We start from the raw sequence: 26,879 nt of genomic DNA, 5'->3' as shown, positions 1-26,879 counted from the left end.
TCTTCCAACCTCCTGCATCCTGAGAGTGTTGGAGTGAGGTGACAGAAAGGCCATGGAAGTGGCTGACTAGCCAGAGACTACGAAGCGCTGTGGTCTTCGCCCCACGTCGAGTGTGGGGCCCAAACCTTGGCGCTACTCAGGGCGAGAACGCGCGATCTTCCCTTCTAGAGACACTCTGGGGTAATGGGGATGCAGAGAAAGAGAGCCTGGGGTTTGGTCCACCTCTGGGTGACCTTGGGCAAGCTTGTGACCCTCTCTGGTCCTCAGTCTCCCTGTCTGTAAAACGGGGCGGTACTACCTAGCTGATTGTGAGGGTCGTTCCAGCAGAGCCACACCTCTGTCGACGGGAGCGGGGTATGTAGGGTCCTTAACTGCCCGTCCTTCAGGAGCGTAAGGGGACCGCAGAGAGGGGCGGCCCGGGGCCACCGAGCCGGATACCGACCCTCTCCCACCCACAGTCCCTTCACTGCACGGAGGAACCCTCTCCACCTGCCCATAGAGGGGTGAGGGGGACGAAAAAACCCGGAAGCGGATTCTCGGAATGGGCTCCGGGAGGAGCGCTCCTGGAGCGAGGAGGAAAACCCGGGCAGGATCTCGGGCAGGAGCGGACCGCGCGGCCCCCCAGCCCGGGCTCGGCCCCGGCCGGCGGGCGGTTGGGACCGGGGTGTGATGCCCGGTTAGGCGGAGGGGAAAGGGGCAGGGCCGGGCCCCGCGGGCCGCCCGGGGCTCCGGGGCTGGGAGGGTGGGGGGCGCGGCCTCCGCAGTGGGGCGCGGGTCACGTGTGAGGAGGGGCGAAAGTCTCGCAAAGCGGAGCGGGTGCCGCGAGTTGGGAGTTCTCGGCGCGCCGCGGGCGGCGGGAGCTCGGGCTCCCGGGCGGGCGGGCCGGGGACGGGGCGCAGGTGACGGGGGCCTGGGTCCGAGAGCGCGGGGGGCCGCAGCAAGAGTGGGAGGGAGAGAGACACACAGACAGAGACCCCGAGCGAGACAGAGAGAGAGAGACACGCAAGGGAGGGACCGGGCAGGGGTGGAGGACGGCAGGGAGCAGACTGGGAGGGCGACGGAGACGGAGACCGGGACCCGCGGGGAGAGAGACCCAGGGGGCGGCAGAGATCGGGAGGGACAGAGACCAGCGCGCGGCGGGGAGGTGGCGGCGGAGCCCGGGTCGGCTGGCCGCGGGGGTCTAGGGGCTGGAGGCCAGCGCCGCGGGGCAGGGATCGGAGCGCAAGGCGGGCGACTGCGCGGAGGGGGCAGCGAGAGAACGGTGGGGGCGGCGAAGGGAAGGCGCCCGAGGCGGGGGCGCGGGGGACGCCAGCGCCATGGGTCCCCGGACCCCTGCGCTCTGAGCCCCGGCCCCGGGGCCCGACGATGCTGAAGCCGAGGCGGCGCCGAGGGCGCGGCACAGGGCAGCGCTGAAAAGTTGGGCAGCCCGCGGGGAGCGGCGCGGGACAGCCGGGAGACCGGGAGACCCGAGGACCGACGGACAGACCCACAGACAGCCGGGGAGGGGGGGGCGGGGCCGGCCCGCCGAGTTCGCGGGGAGGGGGCGCCGGGACTCCCCTCTCCCCGCCCGGGACGCCGCCCGCCCGATCGCGCCTGGGATGTAGAGCCTGCTCGCTGCCTCCCGGAGACTCGTCGGATCCTGCGCCCCGCGGTAAGCCGGGCCCGCGCTCGCCGCTGGCGTTGTCCGTCCGTCTGTCCGGCCTCGTGCGTGTCTGTGTGTCCCGGGACCTGGCGGCTCGGGCCCCGCTCGCTCTGAACCTGATCTCTAACCCGGGTTTCCGCTGCCAGGCGCGCGTTCAGCGCGGTCAGGCGATTCCCCGGGATCTGGTGAGTTTTGTCCTCTATCCGTCGTCGTCGGAAGCATCGAGGTCTGGGCGTCTGCCAGAAAACGGGGGTAGAGGTGAGGGAAAGGCGCCTTGACCTCCTGTCCCGGCCATGACCTTTCCCTGCCTCCACCCACCTCCAGTTGTCACACTGGGTTGGAGGAGTTTCGAGGCAGGTGACTTGTGGCAAGGGGGGAGGGGGGAAGGGTCCGTCTCCTTTCCATCTCCCCAACTGCAGCCTGTTGGCAAAGGGCCCTGCCTGAACAAAATCCCACTTGTGTTTCGAGTACCTACTTTGGACCCCAAGACCCAAGGGTGGGTGGACGGGTATCCAGGGAAGAAGGCAGTTCATCTTTCACAGTGTGGGAGGCAGGCTGTGGAGAGAGGCTAGACTGCTTTTCCCTGCCCAGACGGAGAACCCCCAGGAAAGAGAGGTTTGAATGAGCCCTGGAGTAGGGAAACTTCCCTGCAACTGCGACAGAGTCCAGCATTCCCCCCACCAGCATCTCCATCACACTTCTGCCTCCAGAGCCCAGGCTCTACCATGGGGAGGGGTTGGGGGTGGGGGAGAGACAGGTGGAGGGTAGCCTGGCTAAGTTGGCAGGTGAGGGCCTCAAGAGCAGTAGGGTGTCAAGAAGCAGGTTGAGGTATTGGGGAACTAAGAGAGGGAGGCCCAAGAGCCATCCATGCAAGGTTCAGAGAGGAGCTGGGCTGCTGAGTGTGTGCATGTGTGTGTGTAAAATGTCTATTCTGCTTCTCCCCCACATCCAGTCTTGTGACCTCCAGGGCTTTGGGATTTGGGGGAGTCCTTAGCAGTATTTGGGGGCCTGAGAGCCAAACTGTGGCCCCAGCTTGGACGAAGATGGAGGGAACAAAATTTAGAAGAGAGCAGTGGGGTAAGGGCTGAGGTGCAACATGGCAGGAGCCAAGGCTATTGGCTGTTGAGCTGACCCATAGCCAAATCAGAAGGCTGAACCTAGAACATTCTACTCTGTTCTCCACTGAGAGGATGGGCTTTCTCTGGGGTTTTCCATGCCGGGCAGTGGGCCTTGTATATCCTCCATTCAGGCTCCTAGAAATCAGCTCAGCTAGCTGAGGAGCCAGCACGGTGGACAAGTCCCTCTTCTCTCTGACCCTCAGCCTCCATATCTGTGGAATGAGGACACCACTGCATGTCCCACTGACCTCCAAGTCGGGGTGGGGGGGCCTTGGCTCACATGAGCTGAGAGCTGTTCACAGGCTGGGGAACGCACTGAGCAGTTGGGAGTGAGGATTCCTTTTACCTTTGGGAAGATGAAGAGCTAATGGGGAGAGGGGAATATGGCCTGAAATAGAGCTGACCAAGAAGAGGAGTGTTCAGAATTAGAGGAGGGACTTGGGGCTTGGGAGCTAGTCCTCAGGAACCTTTGGGTTACCCTTGAATGAGAAGCTTCTCTCCCATAAAAAGTTTTGGGGGTGACTCGGAACAGACAGAGCTGGCCTTGAATTTCTGCTGGGTGACCTTGGGCCTCTTGCTTGACCTCTCTGAGCCTCAGTTTCTCCAACTGGAGAGTGGTACTGATGGTACTGCCTTCACTGGGTTGCTGAGTGATTTATAGACTATGTCAGGTGTTGGGAAGCAGCGGACACAAGCCCAGAGCATAGTAGGTTCTTAACAGACATTTGCAGAGCTGAGAATGAAGTCGCTTCAGGAGATGCTGTGAAAAAATTTCTCAGCTTAGGATCTAAGAGGGAAGGGGAGGAGGAACCGTGTAGGCTTACAGGGCGGGCTGGTTCTTAATGTGGATCTGGGGGAGGCGGGGGCGTGTGCTGTGGGGGGTGTGAGGAGGAGGGGGCCCCTCTGCGGGGACCACTGAGTCACGAGGACATGTAAGCGACATGACAACCAGCAACATGGTAACCAGGAGACTAGCGGCGGTGGGAAATGGAGCTGGAGCAGTGTGTTGTGGGGGGGTGGGGGGACAGGCAGGACCGGCAGCACTGGGCCTGGAGGGTCCGGGGAGCAACCAGGCTGGCCCCTCAGAGTGAGGAGGGGAGGCCCTGAGCCCAGGTTGAGCTAGGGAGGAGGTGGGGGCTGGAGTCGAAGGAGGGAGGCATTTGGGGGTCTGCTGGGCAGGGGGCCTTCTCCCGCACCTCCCAGGCTCCTCGCTCCTCTCCTCCACATCTCCACTTTTCATGCCTCTCCCCCTAGGATGCCAAATTTGGCTCACGCAATCTGTCGTCTCTCTTCTGAGATTGGCACCGGGACCAAAGCTGAGTGCATTACATCAGCGCCGCTCCCCCTGCACGAGGAGAGGAGGAGAGGGAGGGACAGAGGGCTGGGGGCAAGCGGCCAACCCTCAACTTTCTTTCCTGTCTTCCTGCTCACTCTTCCCCCTCAGTCTCAGGTGTTGAGGGCTTCTGGAAGCCGCCAAGCCGGGCCTTGAGGCAGGATGAGGGTCTAATCATGGCGATCCCTGAACAGGGCAGGAGGTCAGACCGTGTTGCTGTCCCCCTGGCAGGGTGAGGCCCGGGAGGCAGGGAGCCTGGGTTCTGGACCTCAATCTGTCATTGCTTGGCCTGTGTGACCTTGGGCAGCCCCCTGACACAACCACCCTGGGCAGAGTCTACATCTGGATAGAAAACAGTTGGCCATTTGAGATCTTGGTGACTCTCCTGAAAACAGATGCCCTTGAGTCCTGCTGCTCTCTTGGTCACAGAGTAGGAGTTTTGAACTTTGGCTCTCTGTGACCTTGAGCAAGTGACTTCACTTCCCTAGGCCTCCATCTCCTCACCTGTAAAATAGGGCTGGCTGGGATAGAGCCCTCAAAAGCACTGGATGTGAAAAAAGTACTAGACACAAAAGAGGAACATGAGGGAAGAGACAAGGTCTCTGGCTTGAAACCAGACACTCGGAGACCCCATGGCTCCTGGTACGCCAGCCTGGAGGTAGGGTGCAAGCTGAGCAGCCACTGACAAGACAGGGTTTCAATTCAGACAGAAGGGTTGGCACTTACATCACTGATCTGATAGTCTTATTTATTTATTTTGCAAAAATGAAAACTTATGCCCAGAGAGGGAAGTAAACCCCACCAAGGTCACAGTGATGGTTTGGGGTTGGAAGAAGCAGAGCTGGGGCCTGAACCCAGAGCTGCTGGCTTCCAGCCCCAGCTGCAAGCAGAGAGACAGACAGGCACACACACGCCTCCTGTGGAAGGCTGAGTCCAGCCCAGACAGGACCCAGGAGCTCTAAGGAGCTCCAAGAGACCCTTGGTCCCTCCCTCCTCCCTGCCTGCTTCTTGGCTGTCCCACCCCCACCTTCTCTGACCATTAATCCCATCCCTTGCTTAGTCTATTTGAAAAGCTGTCTTTCAGACTAATTTTCAAGCCAGTTTCAGGCAGTTCCTGTCAGAGACAGGCTGGATTGGGGGTTAAGATGGAAGATTCTGGCCCCTTCTAGAAGATTCCCAGAGCTGGAGGTGCTTCTGTGGATGTTTTGTGAAGTAGTGAGCTCTTCATTCCGGGAGCTATTCAGGCAGAACCAGATGAGTACCTGCCAGGGGCCTGAGCTGGTGACTCCTGCTTTTTGGGTAAGGTTGATAACATCCTCATTTCCAAGATCTCCAGGGTCTCTGCTGTCCCCAGGAGGGGCTGGGAGGCAGCCCCGTCACTTACCGGCTTCCAGAAAGAAACAGCGTCGCACCAGACATCAAGCTAGGAGCCTTTATAAAAAGCCTTCTCATTTAACCCTCCCAGCAACCCCACAATGTCGAACCGAGGTCCCCGTGTTACAGATGGGGGAGCCACGGCTCAGAGAGTCTCTGTGATTTGTCCAAGGTCACACAGCAGGGAAGTGGAGGAGCCTGGATTTGAGTGCGGGCCAGTCCGATTCTCTGGGGCTGTCCCTGGGACTTCCTTGAGGAAGAGTGGAAAATGTCCCTCCCCTGGGCTGGGGCTTGGCAAGAGATGGCGTGTCGCCTCCACAACATGACACCCCCTCAGAGATCCTCTGAGGGCTCCATTCTGAAGACATAGAAATAGACATGCGCCTAGGAAGAAAACTCATTTTACAAAGGGGAAGACGGAGGCTCAGAGACAGCAAATGGCCTGCCCAAAGGTGACTGAACAGTTAGATTTGGGCCAGGGCTCCATCCCCTGCACTGGTGGCAAGGGGGGGTCTTTGGGCTGATGGTGGAGTGAGGTCTGGGGCTGGGGGTGCAGACTGCGGGTGGTTTGGCAGAGAGCTGCGTGCGTGGTTCTGGGCTAGGGGAGCCAGCCTTGGGAACAGGGAGAAGGGAGCAGGGAGAGAAACCAATGGGGACGTCAGGTCCACCTCTGTCCTCCCTGGTCCTGACCTGGGGCTGCCCACAGCTGTCAGTGTCATACAACATGCAAGGTCTGGAGAAACCGTGGGTGGGACCTGTCTGGTGAGAGAGAGGGTCTTGGAGCCAGGAGCCACGGGTGTGGCTCCCTGTGTGACCTTAGATCAGTTCCTCACCCTCTCTGAGCTTGGTGGTCAAGAATCTGGACTGGGTGATCTGTGTCCACAAAGTAGCTGTGATTGGGCTGTCCTCTAGAAATGCTCCTCCCATTCCCACGAGGACCCTGGGCCCCCGGGCGAGGGGCCGGCAGGAATCCTGGGGATTGGCATAACCTTTAAGCCTCCTCAGCGACTCAGTCCTCCTTGGAGTGTGGGGGGGATCTCGGAGCGCAGCCCTTCTTCTCTTTTTCATCTTTATTTTTCTCCTGCTCCCTCTTCTTCTCGCTACGTGGGCTGATCGCTGCTCAAACTTTTAATTCAGATGGTAATTGAAATAATAATATGGGCTGAGGCCCCTCTGCTTGTGACGCTGCAGCTGGTGGAGCTCAGCTATGAATAGACCTTGAGTCACACGCGCGCGCGCGCACACGCGCGCGCTCCTGCAGGCGCGCACACAAGGGACTGCCGGAGTGGTGGGTGGGGTGCAGCCAGGGGGCGGGAGAGCTCACGCTCCAGCTAGCTCTGGGTCTCGCCCCTCCGCCCCCGCCCCATTCCCAAGGGCCTGGGCCAGTTCTGCCCCCGCAGCCCGCCGTCTGGTCCCCATGTTGAACCTGACTTGGGCGTCGATGATTCTGACTGTTCACAGACCGGGAAACTAAGGCTCCGCGAGGGGGAGGGGCCGACTGGACACAAACGGAAAGCGACCAGACTCCGGTTTGAAACCCAAGGGGTTTGCCAGGCTCCCAGACCACTGCTTCTGTTCAGGACTCACAGGCCAGGCAAACCGGTGGGAGGAGCGCTGGGGTGCGGCCCCCAGGGCCCCCACCCATGCTTCCCCGTCTCATCCCCTCCCAACACACACACACCCCCTCTAACTCCTGCGCTCTCTGGCCCACTATCACACACACTTTCTCTCACATGCTTGCACACATTCACATCCGTTCACTCACACACTCATACATGTGAACGGCTCTGATGGATGGCAGCTGGGGTGACGGAGGTTTTCCCAGAGGTCCAGTTGCAGGAGCGGGACACGGTCCGATGTGCCAGGCTCTACACTGGACTTTATGTTTGTGATCTCACTTAATCCTCTGCAGCACCCTGTGAAGGCCATCACTCCCACTTCCCAGATGAGAAAACTGAGGCTCGGTGAAGGCAGAGTCTGCTCCAGGTCCAACAGGTGGAAAGAGCCGTGTATTGTTTGTCCTGCTGGGAATGCACCCAGCCCGTTCTAGGCACCCTTCACCCCTCCATTTGGCCCCCGAGGGAAGGACAGTGCACCCTGTCCGGCCACGGCTCTCCTTCCTCTCCTTGCACCCATCCCCTCCCCACCCTGAGCCTGTGGCTACTTGGCCAGTCATTGACCAGCCCTACTCCAGATGCTGGGACATCTGGCCCATGAGCAGGGGGAGGCACCCATGAGGGGCACTGGCAGGTCAAGGAACGGGGCTACCAAGAAAGGTGGGCCCTGGTGGTTCAGACCCCAGCTGGAGCTGTGTGGGGAGTCGGTGTTGCCATGGTGACCCATCACCCAGCAGCTTGGGTCTAGGCCTGCTTGGGTGGGCCTTGGTGTGGGGTCCGAGGGACTTCAGAAGGGCAGGGGCAAGGTGCGGTGGAGTATGGGTGCAGCTGGGCAGAAATAGCCCCTGGACAATGGAGGCCACTCTTCACCTTTACCCTGCAGCCTTGGCCTGCTCTTGTGTCTGTTTTTTCTCTAGCGCTCTGCTGGGAGCCCAGAGACCACAGTGATTTGCCCAAGGTCACACAGCGAGGGTGAAAGAGTTGGGGCTGGACCAGAGCCCAGGACTCCTTCTGATTCCTTTGCCTCTCCCCTTCTAGGGCTGCCGACACCCCCTGTCTCGTGAGATGCTCCCTGTATCTACGCGGGGGATGAGCTGATCTCCTGGGGAAAACCCCTAGGTGGGAGAGAAGGGCAGGGGCAGTAGCCCCCCTTGTCACAGTGGGTGCAGCTGAGCAAAGAAGTTTGCCCAAGTCAGGTAGGCCTGGGACTGGATCACTTACTTGTTCCCAGTGACATTCACCAGGTCAACGTCCCCTGGGAACCTCTCTTTGCTCTTCTGTGTAAAGGGACAACCTCTGGTGATGGAGTGGAGTGGGGGGAGACCCTGGCTTTTTCCTTTTGCTAGCCCATCTGTTCTCGTGCCCACCCAGCCCCACCCGGGCTACTAGAATGGGAGAGGACCTTAGCGAGGCCAAGGAGGAGGGGCTGTGTCCACCAGAAGGGGCTGATTCCATTTTACTGATGGGGAGATTGAGGCCTTCTGAGGGGTGTTCACCCAACCTTGTCTCAGAAGCAGAATCGGCACCAAGTTTTACCGTCTGGCGTCTGGGATGCCCCAGTGAAATCTCTTTCCCACCCCACCCGGCAACTTCTCCCCAACTCCCACCCCACATTCCTGTTGGAGCCTCCCTTCTCCCACTGCAGCCCTGAGAAGTTTAGCCCTCCGTCCCCAGCCTGGAAGAGCTAAGGTGTCACTCAGCCTGGGGCACAGATGGGATGGGGGTCAGAAATTTGGGAACTCCATGAGGCCACCCAAGGGAGGTGGCAGGCCCAGAGCTACAGGGGCCCTGCTGTGGGCGACATGGAGGGGGCAGACACGGCTGCAGTCACTCACGCATGGGCATCAGAGCCCCCCACACCCTTTTCAAGGGGAGCTCCCCACCTTCTGGGGCAGCCCACTTGTGTCTGGAAGGTTCAGCTAATTGCTACCTGCCTGGCCCTGTCGCCTTGGCTCTGACCCTGGGGCCCGAGGACTCCAGCCTATTTCCCTCCCAGAGGCAGACTAGCTCTCCCCTGCTCCCCCTGAGGCTGCACTCCTTTGGCCTACATGGTCCCTGTGGGTGAGGGACAGAAAATCTGGGTTTAAGTCCAACCGCACCCCTGAGCAGCTGTGTGGCCTTAAGCAGCCTTTCCACCCCTCCGAGCCTCCATCCCCTGACTCGTTGGGTGGGCTGGCGCCCCTGCACCTGCGGGTCACCAGGGAGATCTCGTGAGCCTGGGAGTATAACCTGGCCTGTTGTGGACATGGGCTTCTGTGTGTCCTGCCCACTCAGTGGCCACTCTTGGCAGACTTCCAGGTCCTCAGCCATCACCTTCAGGCTCTGCTGCTCTGGCCGTGTTGAGTGTCGGCACCTGATCTCTCCGCTAAGCCCTCCAGACCTGCTGGGTGGTGGGGTGCAGGGCTGGCTGAGCACCAGCGCCAGGCTGTGCAGCTGCAGATCCTGAGGCCAGCTGACCTTGGAAAGAGCCTCTGTCTGGCTGGGCCCCAGGGCCACCCCCTAGACACAGGGCAGGAGCCGGGCCACAGGGAGGAGAGGGACCCGAGTGGAGCAGAGAGCAGGCCATAGCCTCGTGCTCAAGCTGGCCCAAATCCCTGAGATAACAGGCCAGGGGACAGCGAGAACAGACAGCCAGCCCTGGGAAGGACTTCTAGTCATCAGCTGCCTTAATAGCTTGGCACAGCCTCACTCCCCACACTCGAGGGAGCTGCTGAGAAGGGGCTGAGATCCCTATAATGGGAGGTGGGCAAGCAACTGCTCTGACATCTGTTGTAGGGGACAGCAGTGGGTTCTAACCCAGAACCGGGGAAGGGATTGGACCCAGAACTGAAGGATTGGACCCAGAACTGAAGTCACTCCTGTCTGGGCCACAGCACAGTGGTCCTATGACCGTAAGGATCTGACAGTCTTGTCCAAATATTCCCCCTTGGCCTCCAACAACTCACCCCACAGTTGTGCCCCCCACCCCAAAAAAAGCCCACAATCCAAGAAGTCACTCACAGCTTCAAGATAAGCTCTAGATCCCGTCTCAGACCATTCACAGCTCCTAAGCACCACGAAGGTCTGTGCTTTTCAACCTGTGTCCAGGTCCTGACCCGTTAATGGTTGTGAAATTGAGTTTGTGGGTCTACTACTTATGTTTTTTTTAATGAAATAAAAAGATTTCAAACACTTATATGTAGTGAGGGCAAATATTACTTTGTGATGCTCCTGTGCATGCAAGTCACTCAGTCTTGTCCAACTCTTGGGACCCCATAGACTGTAGCCCGCCAGGCTTCTCGGTCCATGGGATTCTCCAGGCAAGAATACCAGAGTGGGTTGCCATATCCTTCTCCAGGGGATCATCCTGACCCAGGGATCGAACCTAGGTCTCCTGCATTGCAGCCAGACTCTACCGACTGAGCGAATAGGGTGAGGCTCCTATTTCAGCTTTTAAAATATATGGACTGTATTGTGTAACAAGTACAGTATGTTTGCTTTTACTCTGGGTCTTGATCAGAAAGTTGGAAAGCTTCTCCTCTGTGTAGAAATCTTGGAAGTGCCACTGAGAAAGACTTGAGTGTCCAGATTCTTTTTTTCTGGGATGTTTGGTTTCTGAGAATGTACTTGCCAAAAATTGCTGCTTTTCTCTCCTCAGACCTCTCTGTCTTTTTCCAGTAGCCCACTTAGCTCCAGGCCCCTGAGCCTCCTGGTTAATCATCCCACCCTGAGGCCTATGTCCCACTTGCTGCCCAGCCCAGCCCTGGTTCCCCTTTGGGGAATGTCTTTTGCTCCATGTCTTTCCGGGGACCTTCTCTCTAAGCCCTCTGGCCATGAGGACCCTCTCCTCCTGTCTGCAGATACTTGTACACAGAACTCAGCAAAGCAGAGTGCTGTTGTATTCATTTTTTTCTCTCCGCACACAGTAGGTTGCTCAATAAATGTTTATTCATTCCACAATAATTTACAGAGTGCCCTCCGAGGGAAGGCACTGGACTGTGTTGGACACACACCAGGCAGGAGTTGTTGTTGAGTCACTAAGTCGTGTCCAACTCTTTTTGACCCCATGGACTGCAGCACGCCAGGCTTTCCCATCCTTCACCATCTCCCAGAATTTGCTCAAACTCAGGAACATTGAGTCGGTGATGCCATCTAACCGTCTCATCCTCTGTTGTCCCCTTCTCCTGCCTTAAATCTTTCCCAGCATCAAGGTCTTTTCCAATGAGCTGGCTCTTATATCTGGTGGCCAAAGTATTGGAGTTTCAGCTTTAGCATCAGGCAGGAGGGCGGTTGCCATTCCAGCTCAGCATGTTTTTAGGGTGATGAAGGAATGGATAAATGGAATCTGAAGTCTGGCCTCAGGAGCCAGCTCAGACGGTCTGATGGGTGAGCTTGTAGCTCTTTGCCTGCACATAGTAGGCATTCTGAGAGCGACAGTCCCTTGTGGCTGTGGATGAGCAGGACTGTTCCTACCGCTGTCTCTGGCCCTTCCGAGGCCTGTCTGCCGCTTTCTCCTGCTGGCCCTGCCTGTGGCCCATACCACCACTGCCCCCTCCTCCTGTTCTTGGAGCTTCTCTTCTGGGCCTAGGACCTTGGGCACCCCGCTGGGAGGACACCTGGGGACACCTGCGAAGAAGCCAGTGCTCCATGGGAGCATGAGGCGCAGGCCAAGGCCCCAGACGTCCTGCCCTGCTCCAGCACCGCGGAAGGTCTCCTTCTGGTCCCCGCTCAGAGGCCACCTCCACTGAGAGGTTCTCCCTGACTCTGGTGACAAAAATAGCTCCTCCTGGTCACGTTCTGTCACATCACCCTCCTTAGGTCCTTTACGGGAATTATGACAAGCTGAAATTATCTTGGTTTTGGCAGTCGTCGGATGTTTATAAATTGTCCCCGCGTGCCAGGCACTGGGGTTCGGGGTGAAGCGGAGGGCGGAGGTCCCTCAGCACTTGCAGAGACTGCGGGTGAAATAGGTTTGGATCAGACAAACGCTGTGCGGAAGATCAGGACGCAGACGGAGAGCACCTGGGGGACCTCTCAGAGGAGGCAGCCTTTGAGTCAAGACTGGAATGGTAGGAAGGTACGAGCGGGGAGTCTCGGAGGATCTTATCCAGAAGGGGCGGCCAATGTACGGACCCAAAGGGACAAGAAGGAAGACCCGCGTGGGCGTGAGGTCAGGGTGGGAGTGGAGAGGGGAGATCAGAGGGCAGGAGGGCTTGGTAAGAAGCAGAGCTTCACGCTGAGGAGTGACGTGGGTCCTCAGCCCGTGCGGAGACAGGATTGCATGGGGAGTGGAGGCAGGAGGCTCAGAGAGGACCCCACGGAGTTGCCGGCGGGGGTGTGGCTGGCTGCAGGGAGGGCGCTGTGGGCTGGATGGACTCAGCGTGGGGCCCGAGTCCGGGTCTCAGTCCCTCCGTTCACCCGCTGGGGCAGCTCCTGAACTCGCGGGGGGACGGTGGGGAATGAAAATAGCAGCACCCAACTCTGGGATGTCATGAGGGTCAAAGGAGCCTCCAGGGCTTGGCCCAGAGTAAACACTTGTTTTAATCGCTCAGTCGTGTCCAACTCTTTGCGACTCCAGGGACTGCAGGCCACAGGCTCCTCTGTCCGTGGTTTCCTTCTCCAGGGAGAGTAAACACTAAATGTTGGTTATTGTGCTGTTATCCTGATGCTTGGGTTTGGGGAGGGTTGAAGGTGTGATGCCTGAGCGGTCCCCAGGAGGTCACAGACTGAGATGGGGAAGGCAGGGGAGGGGCGATCCTCCCATCTTGGCTGTGCTGGGTTCGCGATGCCTCCTGACCCTGGAGCAGGAGCGGAATCTGCTTGTTTTGGGAGGGCGATCAGGGCCAGGTGGTATATTAAGTGGAGGCTGAGCCTGGACACTGAGTGGGTTCTGAACAGAGAGGCTGGGAGGGGGTGACCCGGAGAGAGGCCCTCAGACCTGGAAGACTTGAGGAGGGCGGCAGGGGCGAGCCAGAGGCCTCCGTGAGAACCACTGGGAAGACCATGGGCTCTCAGGAGGGGCTGTGAGGGGCTGTGGAGAGAGCTGGATGACGAGTCATCCCCTTCAAGACGCGTCTATGCACAGCTGATAACCCTTTACCCTCCAAGGTCATTTTTCATCTTTGCAACATGCCCGTGAAGTGGGCGTTATCCCTCCCCTTTTTATGGAAGCAATTCAGAGAAGTTAAGACGTTTTTCCACGGCCAGTCAGCACCTAAGTGAAGCGTTTGTTCTCTCCCCTTCCGGGATCACAGTCCCTTTCGAGGACCTTATGAATGCTATGACCCTTCTACACATATGTACATACCAATTTGAAAGTTTTCTATGTGTCTTTTTTTTTGTTGTTGTAGGTGATACATTCAAACGGTTCTAAAATTAAAAAGACACAAACAGGAATACAGTGAGAGTTCTTCCTCCCACCCCTTCCCCAGCTACCTGCTTCCCCTCCCTGGAGGCAGCCCGTGTCACCTGGGTCTCCATCCACAGACAAGCCCAGACGAGTAAATATGTGTATCTATAAATTTCTTCCCTCTCCTTTTTTGTACAAATGGTAGATACTATACTCAGTGTTCCCCATGGTTGCCTTTTTTTTCACTTAAAAACACATCTTAGAGACCCACACGGCTCCTGACCGGCCTCCCCCTCCTTTTTTCCTGGCTACGTGGCATGCCATCCTGTTTGGGCAGCTTCCAGTCTGGGCCGGGCACACCCGGCACCTGGCTCCTCGAGTGCCTGACTGACTGCAGGCCCTGGTCCCAGGAGCCCACACAAGTGTCACCGGCAGTCCTGTGGCTCTCCGAAGCCACCCGGGGTGGCCTCTGCCGAATTACCCCTGGCACTCAACTCTGATCCCCTTACCCACCCCCGATACACACACCTCTTCTCAGGTTTGGCCTGTGAGCCCCGTGGAGAATCCAGGGAATCCTGTGTGAGCCAAGGGCATCAGCCCTGACTCCCACAAGTCTGAGAGACCTACCTGCCCAGCCCCAGCTCCTGGAGATGTGTTTGCTGAGCAGCCAAGGATGGGACAATGCAGAAGGGGCTGGTCATGGGGACAATGGGGGAGGGGCTGGCCAGGATCTCCACCCCTACCCTGGCTGGGGAGCTGGGGTGGGGAGGGCAGTCGTGGGCTGTCCTAAAGTCACCTCTGCTCCTGCCCCCCGCCTTCCCCTCCTCCCTCAGCTCTGCCCAGCACCTTGCCTTCTCCTCTGCCAGTGAGGAGTCTTCACCCGTTTTTGGCTGGGAAGAGAGAATGTGTCCCAATGGGGAAGGCAAGTGGGGCCACTGGCTTTGGTGGGCTGGGCTGGTCTGGTCAACTGGTCAACTCTGTTCACCTCCCTCCTTCTCCCGGCTTCAAGGGCCCCACTATCCTCACATTCCCCTCCCTCTGCCTCTTGGCCTCCATCTGCTTAGCCAGGTTCTCGTTGACGTGCAGGAGATGCTTGGGGCTGGGTCTCAAGCCCCCCTCTCTTCTCATCCAGCATTCCTGCCCAGGAGATCTCATCCACTCTCACACCTTACAACCTCCCCGAGGTGTGCCCGTCAGATGAGTCTCCTGGACTTCCCCATGTGGCCATTCCAAGGCCACTGCACACTGGGAACTGTTGCTCCTTAGACCTGGTCCTCTTTCAGCATCTCACCATCACCTATTCCTGACACCCCTCTTCCCTACCCTCCACGTAGCCCACCCCCACAGCCTGGGGGCTCTTTGTCCAGAATGTGACCTGGTCTGTTTACTTCTCTCGAGCAATACTGCCACCACCCTCGCAGCTCCAAGCCGCCCATCATCGCCCGCCTGGGCAGCAGCAGTAGCCCTGTTGCCGACCTCCAGCTTCCACTGTGCCCCCCACAGCATCCTGGCACATCTCATCCCCCAGTATGTGGGCACACTGGGCAGCGGTGGCCTCTGAGACCAGATAAGGGCAGGGTGCCACTGGGGCCATATTGAGGATTTTTTTTTCTGAAGCCCAGTGGTGGATACACAAGGGTCTATTATAATGACTGCTTATCCCTAGTTGTCTTAAAGATGTCATGTGAAAGTTTAAAGGATCAAACCAGGCAGAACCTGACCGCCTGCTGTTTCCCATAACCATGAGGGTGAGTTCCACAGCCCTGCACCCCGCTCCCCGGGGGCCTCCTCTGGGGCAGCTCTCCTTCCTCTGGCTCACTTCACTCCTGCTCTCTGGTCTTGCTGCAGATTCTCTTTCTGGAATGTTCTACACCTACCTTTCACACAGACACACAACTCTCTGGATTGTCTTGGCTCCCACCTACTCCTCAGGTCTCAGTTTTAAACGTCATTTTCTCAACGAGGCCTTCAGGGACCCCCATCAAAGCAGGGCCCCGTTGTCTTCTTTCTCACATCGCCCCATACTTTTCTTTCAATCATCTCGCTATAATCCATGGCTGCCGCCTAGGCAAATGCTTGTTATGGGTTACGCAGAAGCTGGATGAGTCCACGCGGTGCCTGACCCGAGGCAAGTGTGCAGTAGGAGTGAGTGCCCTTGAGGGATGAGCAGGCAGCAGAGAGAGTCCCTAGAAGCCACAGCAAGGCCTTGGCTCCCCCACTAGTGAGGGAGCTGAGGTTGTTCTGGGAAAGAGAAGCCTTTGGGGATCCGCCTTCAAATTCCTATAAGGAAGAGGACAAAAGTGTTTAAGGGGCCTCTTTGGTGGGACTGTCTGGCCAACAGAAGGGGTTCCTTTGGGGGTAGGGAGCCACCCATCAGTCATGGAAGGGGCCAGGCCTCGGCAGTTCAGCAGAGGGCATCCCTGCAGGTTAGAGCTGGGCCCTTGGATCCTCCTGCCACTTGGCCATGACTGGAAGGCCCATCTGGACATTCTGGGGAATTCGCTTTCCAAACTTGCTCACCGGATGGCTGAATGGTTGGAGGGAGAGGCGGGGTGCAGAGCTGGAGGAATGAGCCAGTTCGCCCCACACTGCTCAGACCTGGCCAGGCTTGAAGTCAGGGACCCAGATCTTGGCTCCAGCTTGCCCTCTGACCCAGTTTCCCCTTTCCCGACAAGACTGAACTGGACAGAACTCGGCACGAAGAAGGGCAGGAGGGATAAATGCTTACTAAGTGGAAGAGACTTTTGATGTGACAGCATTACTCCAAGGCCAGGAGAACAGACTGTCTAACGGATGTGCACTGGCATCGACTTCTCGGGTCCAAATCCTGGCTCTACCACTTGTGAGCTGTGTGACCTTCGGCAACTTGCGGAACCTTTCTGTGCCTTGGTTTTCTTACTTCTAAAGCAGGGACAGGGAATTTCCTGGCGGCCCAGTGGTTAGGACTCACGCTTTCACTGCAGGGGACACAGATTTGATTCCTACTTGGGGAACTAAGAGCCCGCAAGCCACGAGGTGTGGCCAAAAAAAAATTAAAAAAATAAATAAAGTAGGGCTGAAAATGGAAACTTCCTCTGAGGTCACGGTGAGGACGGCAGGAATTGATCAGCGTAAAGCACTCAGAACAGTGCCCGCCCAGAGCAAGTGCGTACTAACTGCTCTGTGTGGATTTTGCTCCGTCACACCGTGCCCAGTGGGGGAGGGACTGCGCGTGCAGTGGGATTTCGGGGTACCAAAGAAGGTGTGGGGGAGGAAGAGCATTTCTTGAGTCCCCACAGTGTGGCCTGCACTTTTATGACAGTTGACAATCTGCTTCTGGCCCTCAGGACACCACCCTGCAAGGTAGGCGTTCCTATGTTCCTTTGCAAATGAAGACACTGAAGCTTAGAGGTCAAGGATCCTGCTGGTGCCAGACAGGACTGAGCCTGCTTCCCGCCCAGCTCTGTGAGAGTCTGAGGCCACTGCTCTTATTCACCTGCTCTCTCGAGCTGGTGGAAGAAAAGTTGGATGGGGCCACGTGATGGTGCCGGGTGGGCTGCAGGGCAGGATGTCTGAAATCCAGGGATGGAGTTTCAGAAAAGGACTGTTTGTATCACTTATCAACCTCTTACTCTGTGCTGGGCACCTGTGCATGATCCCATTTACTCCTCAGTGAGGCATACTATTCGTCCCATTAAGGATGTGGCTCGCAGGGACCAGAGAGGTTAAGTAACTTTCCCAAGGTCACACAGTCGGAAAATGGCACAGAGACTCCAGAGTCAGAGTCACTGCCCTGGGAAGGGGAAGGTGTGGGATCTCAAGACTCGTCAAGAGAAGATAGTTCAACCTCTTGGGGGCCTGCAGAGCAGGACAGGGGCCTGCAGAGGGCCGTGGGCAGGACGGGACACTCTCCTACGCCCTCAGTGCCTCTTACTCTTGGAGGCACTGAGCTCAGCTGCCTGCATTAAGTCTTTTCCCTCCTCCAAATCTCTGGGTGTATATGATTACAGGACAATCCCCCAATCCCTCAACCAGATAGTCCAGGCCTGAGAGGCCTCAGTCAGAGCTGGGGTAGAGGGAGGCCCTGTGCCCCTCAGAGGGCTGGGAAATGGGACAGTGGTGTTAATTCCTCCCACCTCGCCCAGGGAAATTATACCTCCCACCCCAGCCCTGCACCACCCGCATTGCCCTGTGGGTTCGCCCTCTGGAGAAGAGTCAGTCTCCCCTCCAGGTCCAAGAAGGGCTCGTGGCAGGGGGAGGCTGCTTCGACTCAGAAGCACCCACCCCATCGCCTGCCTAATTACAGACAGTGCTGGGCCCTTCTCTCATTCCGCTTCCTTCTTCCCCACTCCCCTGCCGCAGAGCTATTACGGTCCCCCATCTTACGAATGGAGAGAAGGAGCCCCTGGCTGGAATAGTTAGTGGTGGAGCCGGGTCTTGAAGCTGGGTTTCTGGTCTTCCAGGCCAGAGTTCTTACCTCATCCTCGTCATCATCATTTTCATCTCATCTCATTCTTTGCGTTTTACCCGCAATGCCCTGTTGACCCCTCAGCCAATGTTTTTATTATATACGTGAGGTAGGCATTGTTAGCATCATGTTCATTTTGCATATAAGCAAACTGAGGTTCACAGAGGACATGCTAGAAGGCTGACAGAACTGAGTCCAAGAGCCTAACATGCTGGTTAAAGCCCCAAATGTGAGGCTTTAACCAGCCCATGTTTTCATACAGTTGAAGAGAAGTTGAGTGACGGCCAAGGGGCTGCAAGGAAGCAGGGCTGGCAGCTGGCAGTGCAGCCTCAGAAGACTTCAGAGAACAGGGGGGCTCGGGCTGAGCCTGGAGGGCTGGGGAGAGGCACGAGGGGGTCTGGGTTGCATAGGGCATCGTGAGAGGTGATTGGAAGGCCAGAGGCTGGGAATCAGGGTGAGCCAGGGCCTGGAGCCAGCGGGCTTGAGTCAGAATCCTGGTTTTGCCTCGTCTGCTGTGTGACCCCCATCTCTACTCCCCCATCCCCACCCCACCCCCAGCCTGTGATTCTTCAGCTGGGAAGAGAAATAATTGCCCTGCTTGTTGCTGTGGTAGGTGCTTAATAAATACTTGTTAAATTAACAAAGAGTTGCAGTGATGCTTCAGTGAGAGAGACCAGGCAGCGCCTGGCATAGAGCTGGCACTTCCAGAATGTTCCTTCTCTGAGGGTGGCCACCAAGAAGGATGGCAGGTTCAGCAGGGCCCATGCTGAGCTGTGTGACCGCGGGCCGGTGCCTTCACCTCCCTGTTGTCCCACTGACACCAAAGGGATGCCCCAAGTCCTGCCGTTGGGCTAGTGTGAGTCGCTCAGTCATGTTTGACTCTTTGTGACCCCATGGACTGTAGTCCACCAGTCTCCTCTGTCCATGAAATTCTCCAAGCAAGAATACTGGAGTGGGTTGCCATTTTCTTCTCCAGGGCCGTTGGGCTAAGGGCTCCCTATATCCAGGCTTCTGCCCCCCCACCTCCCTCCCACATCTTGGGGCTGAGTGCACCCGCCTGCCCTGGGTCTCAGGACCCACTGCTGCTGCTGTCTGGGGCCGGAGGGCCTGCATGATCTGCCTGCAGACACCACTGTGACTCCCACGAGAGGCAGGGTGCTCGTGGGGAGACTCACCCCACAGCCTGCCTGGGCTGCTGGAGCCTGCAGGAGCTGCTGCCACTTTAGCAGCTTCTCTTTTTTTTGCAAAAGGAGTTGTGGGCAAGGAGGGAGCATTCAGTGTCGTAAAATCATAAGGAAAGCCTAAGAGGACACAGGGGCCGGGTGGTCCTCCTGCCTCTCCGGACCCCCTGGCAGGCAGGGTCCAGGCCTCCTTAACTCCCTAGGAAGGGGCAGGAGAGCAAGCTGACAACCCTGCTGGTCACCTTCACTCCCTCCCAGAGGCTCAAGTGTCTGCCAGCTGCCAACTCGCGTGCTGCAGCCCTGCTCTCAGCCTCAGTTTCCCTAGTTGTCTAGGATCCAGATGTTCACCCCATAGCGAACTTAACCGCCCCACCAAAAAAGTAACTTGCACAGCATTGTCGATGCTCCACTTTGCCAAGAAAGGACATTACATTAAAAAAAAAAGCAACCAGCATTTCCCATCTCCATCATTTCCCCAAAAGCAAGAACATTCACCACGAAAGATGTTGCAGGCTGCACTCTTAGAATAAAGGACAGGAAAGGCAGGAAGCACCCAGTGGGGAGGGGATGGGCTTGTCCCAGATCACCCAGGGAGGCAGCCAGGGGGCCAGCCCTTAGGGCCCCCATTCTGGAAATTCTGTTCTCCAGAGCGTGCTCATGAGCTACATTCGGTGCAAGTGGGTAAGACCAGCTCCCTGCCTTCCAGAAAAGTACACTTAACTGTAGCCATGGTGCAGGCACCTGAACAGCCAGGGTTCTCTTTCTCTCTCTTTTAATAAAGTATCTATATTCGGAGGGGGGTGGTACCCAATTGTCAATGCCCGTCGCCTCTCTCCCATGATCTGTGGCCCTTTCTCTTTCATACTTTTTCCCTCTGGCCCTTGTGCCTTCGCTAGGAAGACCCGTGTGACAAGTGAGGGACAGAAAAGCTGGCCATCTTCTGGCCTCAGTGATCCGCGGGCACTCTCCAAGTGACGGACTCGTCGCTTTGCGGTGATCCTGGTGCCGGCAGCACAGCGCAACCCGCCCCCAGCTCCCACCCGGGCTCCTGCAGGGGCTGCGGTGACGGGGCAGCGGTGTATCTGGACGGGTCACTGCAGACGAGGGGCTGGGCCTCTCACCAGCCCAGGGTCTTCAGGGGCACACGCCACACACCGGCTCCCGGAGGTGGAGGGTGATGGGCCTGGGGGCAGCACCTGCTCTCGGTGTCTGCTTTCCCAGCCCCCCAGGAGTGGACGTTTCTGATCCCGAGCTGATGCACCCGGCGGGGGTGGCCCAGGGTCTAGCCTAGGGCAGGGGCTCGGGAAATGGGGTGCTGTGACCGAGAGAGGAGGCGCGGGGCCTGGAGATGAGAGTCCCCACCGGCCTACCGTGTGGGGCTGGGGCTGGAGGACCAGGCTGATGGGAGAGTGGAGCTGATGGGAGGGCGGGGCTGATAAGAGGGCGGGGCCTATGAGAGGGCGGGGCTGATGGGAGGGAGGGGCTGATAAGAGGGTGGGGGCCGACGAAGCGGGGCTGATTAGAGGGCGGGGCTGGGGCTGCGTTGAAGTGGAGGATGTGAGTGTAGAGGGTGGGGAGCATGGGGGCACGGACATGCGGAGCCTCTTCCTGGGGCTTGACTGAGACTCCTGTCACTTCCACTCAGGGATGGGAAACAGCGGGCATCGCTGGAGCTGGAGCGGGGAGCGCCCTCTCCTGCAGGACCAGAGGAATCCCCAAGGTTAGGGCCAGTCCCTTTGGGCAGCAGACAAGGCCCGCAGCTCCGCGGGCCCCTGTTGTGGCCTCGGGCAGGACTCTCACTGTCTCTGGGCCCCACCATCCTCAGCCAACAAAGCTCAGATCACTGCTCTCTGTTCCCTCTAGCTCTATTCTGCAAGGCCGCGGCCACTGGGTCCAGGGCCTGCCTGGCTGGACTGGGGCCCTCTCTTCCCACACCCCACACCCTACCCCAACCCCCTCCAGGGAGGAAGCTCCTCTTTCCAGGAGCACCTTGACCTTCCAGGAGTGGGATTGAGGTGATCACCCACGGCTGGCCCAGCTGCTCTGGGACCCTTAGCAAGTTCATCCCAGCTCTGAGCTTCCTTGCCTCAGATGTAAAATGAGGGTTTTGTTGGGTTTTTTTTGGCGGGGGGGTTGCTGTGCTAAGTCTTCATTGCTGCCCGCTGCCCAGCTTTTCTCTAGCTGTGATGAGCAGGGGCTACTTCTAGTTGCAGGGCTCAGCTTCTCATTGCAGTGGCTTCTCTTGTTGCAGAGCATGGGCTCCAGGGTGCACGGGCTTCAGTAGTTGTGGCGGGGGGCTCAGGAGTTGCGGTTTCTGGGCTCTAGAGCACAGGCTCAGTAGTTGTGGTGCAGGAGCTTAGTTGCTCCGAGGCATGTGGGATCTTCCTGGACCAAGGATCGAACCTGAGTTTCCTACACTGGTAGGTGGATTCTTTACCACTGAGCCACCAGGGAAACCCCAAAATGAGGGTCTTGAAATCACTCATCTGGAAACCCTTACTTTGGGCTCTGGTTCTTTCTGTGGTGCTCATGGAGGCATTGGCGACAATGAGAGAAAGTGAAAAGGGACATATTTAGTGAAGGAAGACTTCCCTGAAAGCCATTTATAGCCTAGGAGGTACATCTGGCCCCCAATCTCTTTAGAACTACCACCTGGAGCCCTGGCCATTGGGATGCTAGGGGGGTAGCAGAGAGGGGCTGACTCCCAACTAAAACCAGGACCTCTTAAGGACTGGCATTGCCCACCCCCATTCATTACCTGTGAGATCTTCAGACCCATGGGTCTCACTGGTCCCATTTGCCAGATGAAGAAACTGAGGTTCAGAGCTGTCAAGTAACTTGCCCAAGTTACATGGTGGATCTGGGACTTCCAGGACTGGGGGGGTCCAGGGAGCTCATTTTAAGGGGGGGAAGGGAGATGAACCCAGAGTCATGGTGGGGTGACCGTGGGGATGAGGGGGGGTGCAGGGCTTGCTCTCCCTGGGCTGAGAGAGGGAGTTTCTCCTGGGAAGAGGCAGGCGCTGAAGCCGTTGATCTCTAAATTACAGCGTTGGCGCGCACCGGTTGCTGCGGCAACCGAGTTGTCCTGAACCGGGGAAGTGTATAAACATTGCCACAGATGCACAATTAGATCAGGAAGAAGAATAGAACAGAAAATAGAAACTTCCAGCCTTATATAATTCTGGGCCAAAACGTTACTAGGAACCCGGGCCTGGGCCCAGCCCCAGCCCTGCCAGCCAGCTGGGGCCCTGGACAACACCATCTCTCTCTTGGGGCCCCATGGAAGGCAGAGGTGATGGGGGGGGGTCTGCCCTCCATGGGCCAGCTGGTACACCCACCACCCAGCAGGGTGAGAGGCCGCCTCCACTGAAACAGCTGGGGATGCTGACAGGCAAATCCTACCTCTCACCAGCTTCCTTCTGCTCCCTGGGAAGCGGGAAGGAAGGCAGGAGGCACTGGCTTTCACAGAGCACCTAGTCTCCTTGGGTTCCTGTGAGGCAGAGTTTTCATCCCCATTTTACAGATGAGGAAACTGAGGCTCAGAGAGTAGAAATGAGTTGTCTGCAGTTATATACATAGCTAGGTGGTAGTAGTTTGATGCCTCCCTCCTCCCCCGCACCCTACCCCAGGTCTCCACACAGTAAACTCAATGATAATGACAGCACCTGGGGGCTGAAGAGTTAGACACTCCTGGATCTGGACCCACTTACCTGCTGTGTGGCCTTGGATAGATCACTTTTCCTCTCTAAGCCCCCATTCCCTCACCTGTGATATGAAATAGGGATGCCTACCCGGGGGTCAAAACTCAGAGCTCCCCTTCCTTCCATCTTGACCACCACTTTGGAGTCTTCATCCACCGCAGCTCCCGACAAGTCTGGGGACAGGATAGGAACTGAGGTGGGGCTGTGGGTCCCAGTGCTACCCAGAAGAAACTTCTGCATTGAAGGGACTGTCCTGAACCTGCTCTGTCCGGCATGGTAGCCAGTAGCCACACATGGCTACTGAGCCCTTGAAATGTGGCTAGTGCAACTGGGCAACTGATGCTGACATTTTATTTAATTTTAACTGAATGTAAGAGGCACAGGTGGCCAGTGGCTGCTGAACTGGACAGGACAAGGGAATGTCCAGCCCTTGAGAGACCCAAAGGGCAGAGGCTGAACACAGGGAGGGGAGCGGGACCCAGAGCATTCACAACAGCCTCTGTTCAGGGCCAGTGGGATGATCGGTGGGGGGCGGTGCTGAGATGGGCATCCAGAAGCTCCTGGAAGGAAAAGGAAGAGCAATCAAAGGAGGTTCTGGCAGGGGGGTAACGGGCAGAGGGTGCAGCAGGAAGGGCTGGGACTCGGACCAGAATCCCAGTGGCTTCAGCTACTGGTCCAGCAGGCCCCAACCCTGGAGCTGGGCTGGCCACAGAGGCACTTTCTCGCTGTTGTCAGAACCATCTTAACATTCTGCCCGAGTGGTGAAGGAAACCTTGGGTCCTAGTCCAGGCTTTTCCCCTCCTGGGCATCTTTGGGCAGGTTCCTTGCCACCCTGGAACCTGGGTCCCTGGGGGCATTTGGAGAGCCGTCCCCCACAGTACCCACTCGCTCCCTGGCACCTCACGTGTCTGGCTTCTCCCCTGCAGGCCCCGCGTCTTCCCAGGTGACCACGCCGGCTTCAGGACATGCACGGGCACAGCCGCAACGGGCAGGCCCACGTGCCCCGGCGGAAACGCCGGAACCGCTTCGTCAAAAAGAACGGCCAATGCAACGTCTACTTCGCCAACCTGAGCAACAAGTCGCAGCGCTACATGGCGGACATCTTCACCACGTGCGTGGACACACGCTGGCGCTACATGCTCATGATCTTCTCTGCGGCCTTCCTCGTCTCCTGGCTCTTTTTCGGCCTCCTCTTCTGGTGCATCGCCTTCTTCCACGGTGACCTGGAGGCCGGCCCGGCAGGGGCCACGGCGGGGGCCCCAGCGGGAGGCAGTGGAGCCGCACCCGTGGCCCCTAAGCCCTGCATCATGCATGTGAATGGCTTCCTGGGCGCCTTTCTCTTCTCGGTGGAGACGCAGACGACCATTGGCTACGGGTTCCGGTGTGTGACAGAGGAGTGCCCGCTGGCGGTCATCGCCGTGGTGGTCCAGTCCATCGTGGGCTGTGTCATCGACTCCTTCATGATTGGCACCATCATGGCCAAGATGGCCCGGCCCAAGAAGCGGGCGCAGACGTTGCTGTTCAGCCACCACGCCGTCATCTCGGTGCGCGATGGCAAGCTCTGCCTCATGTGGCGCGTGGGCAACCTACGAAAGAGCCACATCGTGGAGGCCCACGTGCGGGCCCAGCTCATCAAGCCCTACATGACCCAGGAGGGCGAGTACCTGCCGCTGGATCAGCGGGACCTCAACGTGGGCTACGACATCGGCCTGGACCGTATCTTCCTGGTCTCGCCCATCATCATTGTCCACGAGATCGACGAGGACAGCCCGCTGTATGGCATGGGCAAGGAGGAGCTGGAGTCAGAGGACTTCGAGATCGTGGTCATCCTGGAGGGTATGGTGGAGGCCACGGCCATGACCACCCAGGCCCGCAGCTCCTACCTGGCCAGCGAGATCCTGTGGGGCCACCGCTTCGAGCCAGTGGTCTTCGAGGAGAAGAGCCACTACAAAGTGGACTACTCGCGCTTCCACAAGACCTACGAGGTGGCTGGCACGCCCTGCTGCTCAGCCCGGGAGCTGCAGGAGAGCAAGATCACCGTGCTGCCCGCCCCGCCGCCCCCGCCCAGTGCCTTCTGCTACGAGAACGAGCTGGCCCTCATGAGCCAGGAGGAAGAGGAGATGGAGGAGGAGGCTGCGGCCGCTGCCGCCGTGGCTGCGGGCCTGGGCCTGGAGGCGGGCTCCAAGGAGGAGGCGGGCATCATCCGGATGCTGGAGTTTGGCAGCCACCTGGATCTGGAGCGCATGCAAGCCACCCTCCCGCTGGACAACATCTCCTACCGCAGGGAGTCCGCCATCTGACCTCCGAGCCCGCCCTCTTGCTTCCCGCAGGAGCCTCGCTGGGGGGTGGGCTGCCAGGACACCCTCTCCACACTCAGGACAGAACTCACCCTGGCTCCGGACCTTCTGGAGGGACCTGGGGGCTTCAAAGACTGGGAGAGCCCTTCCTACTGACTCCAGAACCCAGGCCTGGGAAAGGGCCAGGACACCCTTGGTCTGGTCGGCCCGATTCCCCAGCACCTACCCACTGGCGAGCTCAGGAACCCCAGACCCCTGACCCTTTCCCCACCGACCCTTCAAGGACATTCCCCCTTTGCTCTCAGAACCTTGGGGAAGGCGTCTGGACTGTTGGGGGGTGGGCATCTTGGGGTTCTGGGGTGGGCCACTGGCTAGTTTGGGAGGGTGGGAGGGGGGTGCGTTTCTTCTGCATGACTGTGGTCTGTTGCTCATGACTTTCTTTTGTAAATATCTATAAATGGAAAGATGGAGGCACCGAATCCACCTTCTGCCATGTGTACCCGCAGGACTAGGCGGTGCAGGCCCTCTCTGGGCACCCTGCCCCCTCCCCGCCCAGCTGGCTGGTCCCTCGAGGCCCTTAGAGCCAGCTGCCTTGGCCCCTGGATAGTGTTGGGTTTGGGTGCAGAAGTGGGACCCCAAGGAGCAGGATAAGGGCCGTCCCTCCCTGCGGTCCCTCTGGGCCCATAGGCCCAGCCCAGATCGACAATGGAGTTTGTAACTATATATTTTTAATAAAGTATATGGTCCATTAGGGGTGGGCTGGTTGAAAATGGAGGGTTGGGAAGAAGAGACAGAGAGAAAGAGGGGCAGAGAGAGATCAGCATGATGTGTGTCTCTGTGTGGTATGTGTGTGCGTATGGGGTGTGTGTGTGTGTCATGTCTCTGTGTATGAAGTATATGTAAGTGTGTGCTGCATGTGTGTGTGTATGGTGTGTGTGTATATGTATGTGTGTGTGGTATTGTATTGTATATGTGTGGTATGTATGCGTGTGTGGTGTGTATGTGTGATATGTATTTGTGTATGGTGTGTATGTATCTGTGTATTATATATGTGTGGTATGTATGCGTGTGTGGTGTGTATGTATGTGTGTTATATGTATGTGTGTATGGTATGTATGTATGTGTATGTTATATGTATGTGTGTTGTGTATGTGTGTATGGTGTGTATGTGTGTGTGTGTGGTATGTATGTGTGTATTGTATAGTTGTATATGTGTGTGCCCTTTTCTGAGAGACTGACCCTTGGAGAGAACTTTGTTACCTGCTGGTCTCCTTTCTGGGAGCCGGTGGAAAGGATCCTAAATGGGCATAGAAGGCCTGAGTGGGCTTGAGTCAGACCTTTGCTATTAACAAGCTGTGTGGCTGTCAGCAAGTTGCCCACCAACTCCTGGCCTCAGTTTCACTCTCCGTAGAATGGAATGAGCCGTCCTTTCAAGGGACGATGGGCATCCTGTGTGGATGCCAGCCAGCCCTTTGTAACTCAGGGGAAATTGGCAAGGGCCTACTTGGTTTACACCCTCGAAATACACACACACACACGGTGCCGGGCTGATGAGCTTGACTGCGGGACACTGCGGCCGGAAGGGCGCTGGGGGCAGCTGGGAAGCGTGGTCATAGTTGGGCTTGGTCTCTCCTCACTGTGGGGCCTTGGATGGGCCTCTTCCCTTCTTCAGGCTTCGGTTAGCTTGTGCTGTGTAACAGGCCACCCTAAACATAGACAACACTGGTTTATTCTTTCTAAGGTTGTGTGGGTGGGCTGGTGGGAGCTCCTCTCCTGTTTCTGTGGGCTCACTCCAGCAGCCTTGCTTAGCATGGAGGTCAGCCAGGCCACAGGGTCCTCACT

The 26,879-nt window shown here is 57.8% G+C and overlaps 1 protein-coding gene across 3 annotated transcripts; it reads left to right on the top strand.

The window, feature by feature from the left end:
- Positions 1 to 1,564: 1,564 nt before the first annotated feature.
- On the top strand, positions 1,565 to 25,405 carry KCNJ4 (potassium inwardly rectifying channel subfamily J member 4). Of its 3 annotated transcripts, none has more exons than XM_061418526.1 (2): positions 1,565 to 1,651; positions 23,667 to 25,381. In XM_061418526.1, exon 2 carries the CDS (start codon positions 23,706 to 23,708, stop codon positions 25,038 to 25,040), a length of 1,335 nt encoding a protein of 444 aa, XP_061274510.1. In that variant the 5' UTR covers positions 1,565 to 1,651; positions 23,667 to 23,705; the 3' UTR covers positions 25,041 to 25,381. The 3 variants fall into 3 exon arrangements, with proteins under 3 accessions (XP_061274510.1, XP_061274509.1, XP_061274511.1); XM_061418525.1 differs by lacking the exon at positions 1,565 to 1,651 and adding an exon at positions 11,513 to 12,139 and having other exon boundaries at positions 23,667 to 25,405; XM_061418527.1 differs by lacking the exon at positions 1,565 to 1,651 and adding an exon at positions 20,535 to 20,759 and having other exon boundaries at positions 23,667 to 25,405.
- Positions 25,406 to 26,879: the final 1,474 nt, after the last annotated feature.

This window comes from Bos javanicus, chromosome 5 (assembly GCF_032452875.1).
Source record: "Bos javanicus breed banteng chromosome 5, ARS-OSU_banteng_1.0, whole genome shotgun sequence".
NCBI lineage: Eukaryota > Metazoa > Chordata > Mammalia > Artiodactyla > Bovidae > Bos > Bos javanicus.
The sequence above is the reverse complement of the archived record's forward strand: the minus strand, read 5'-3'. Positions and strand labels throughout refer to the sequence as shown.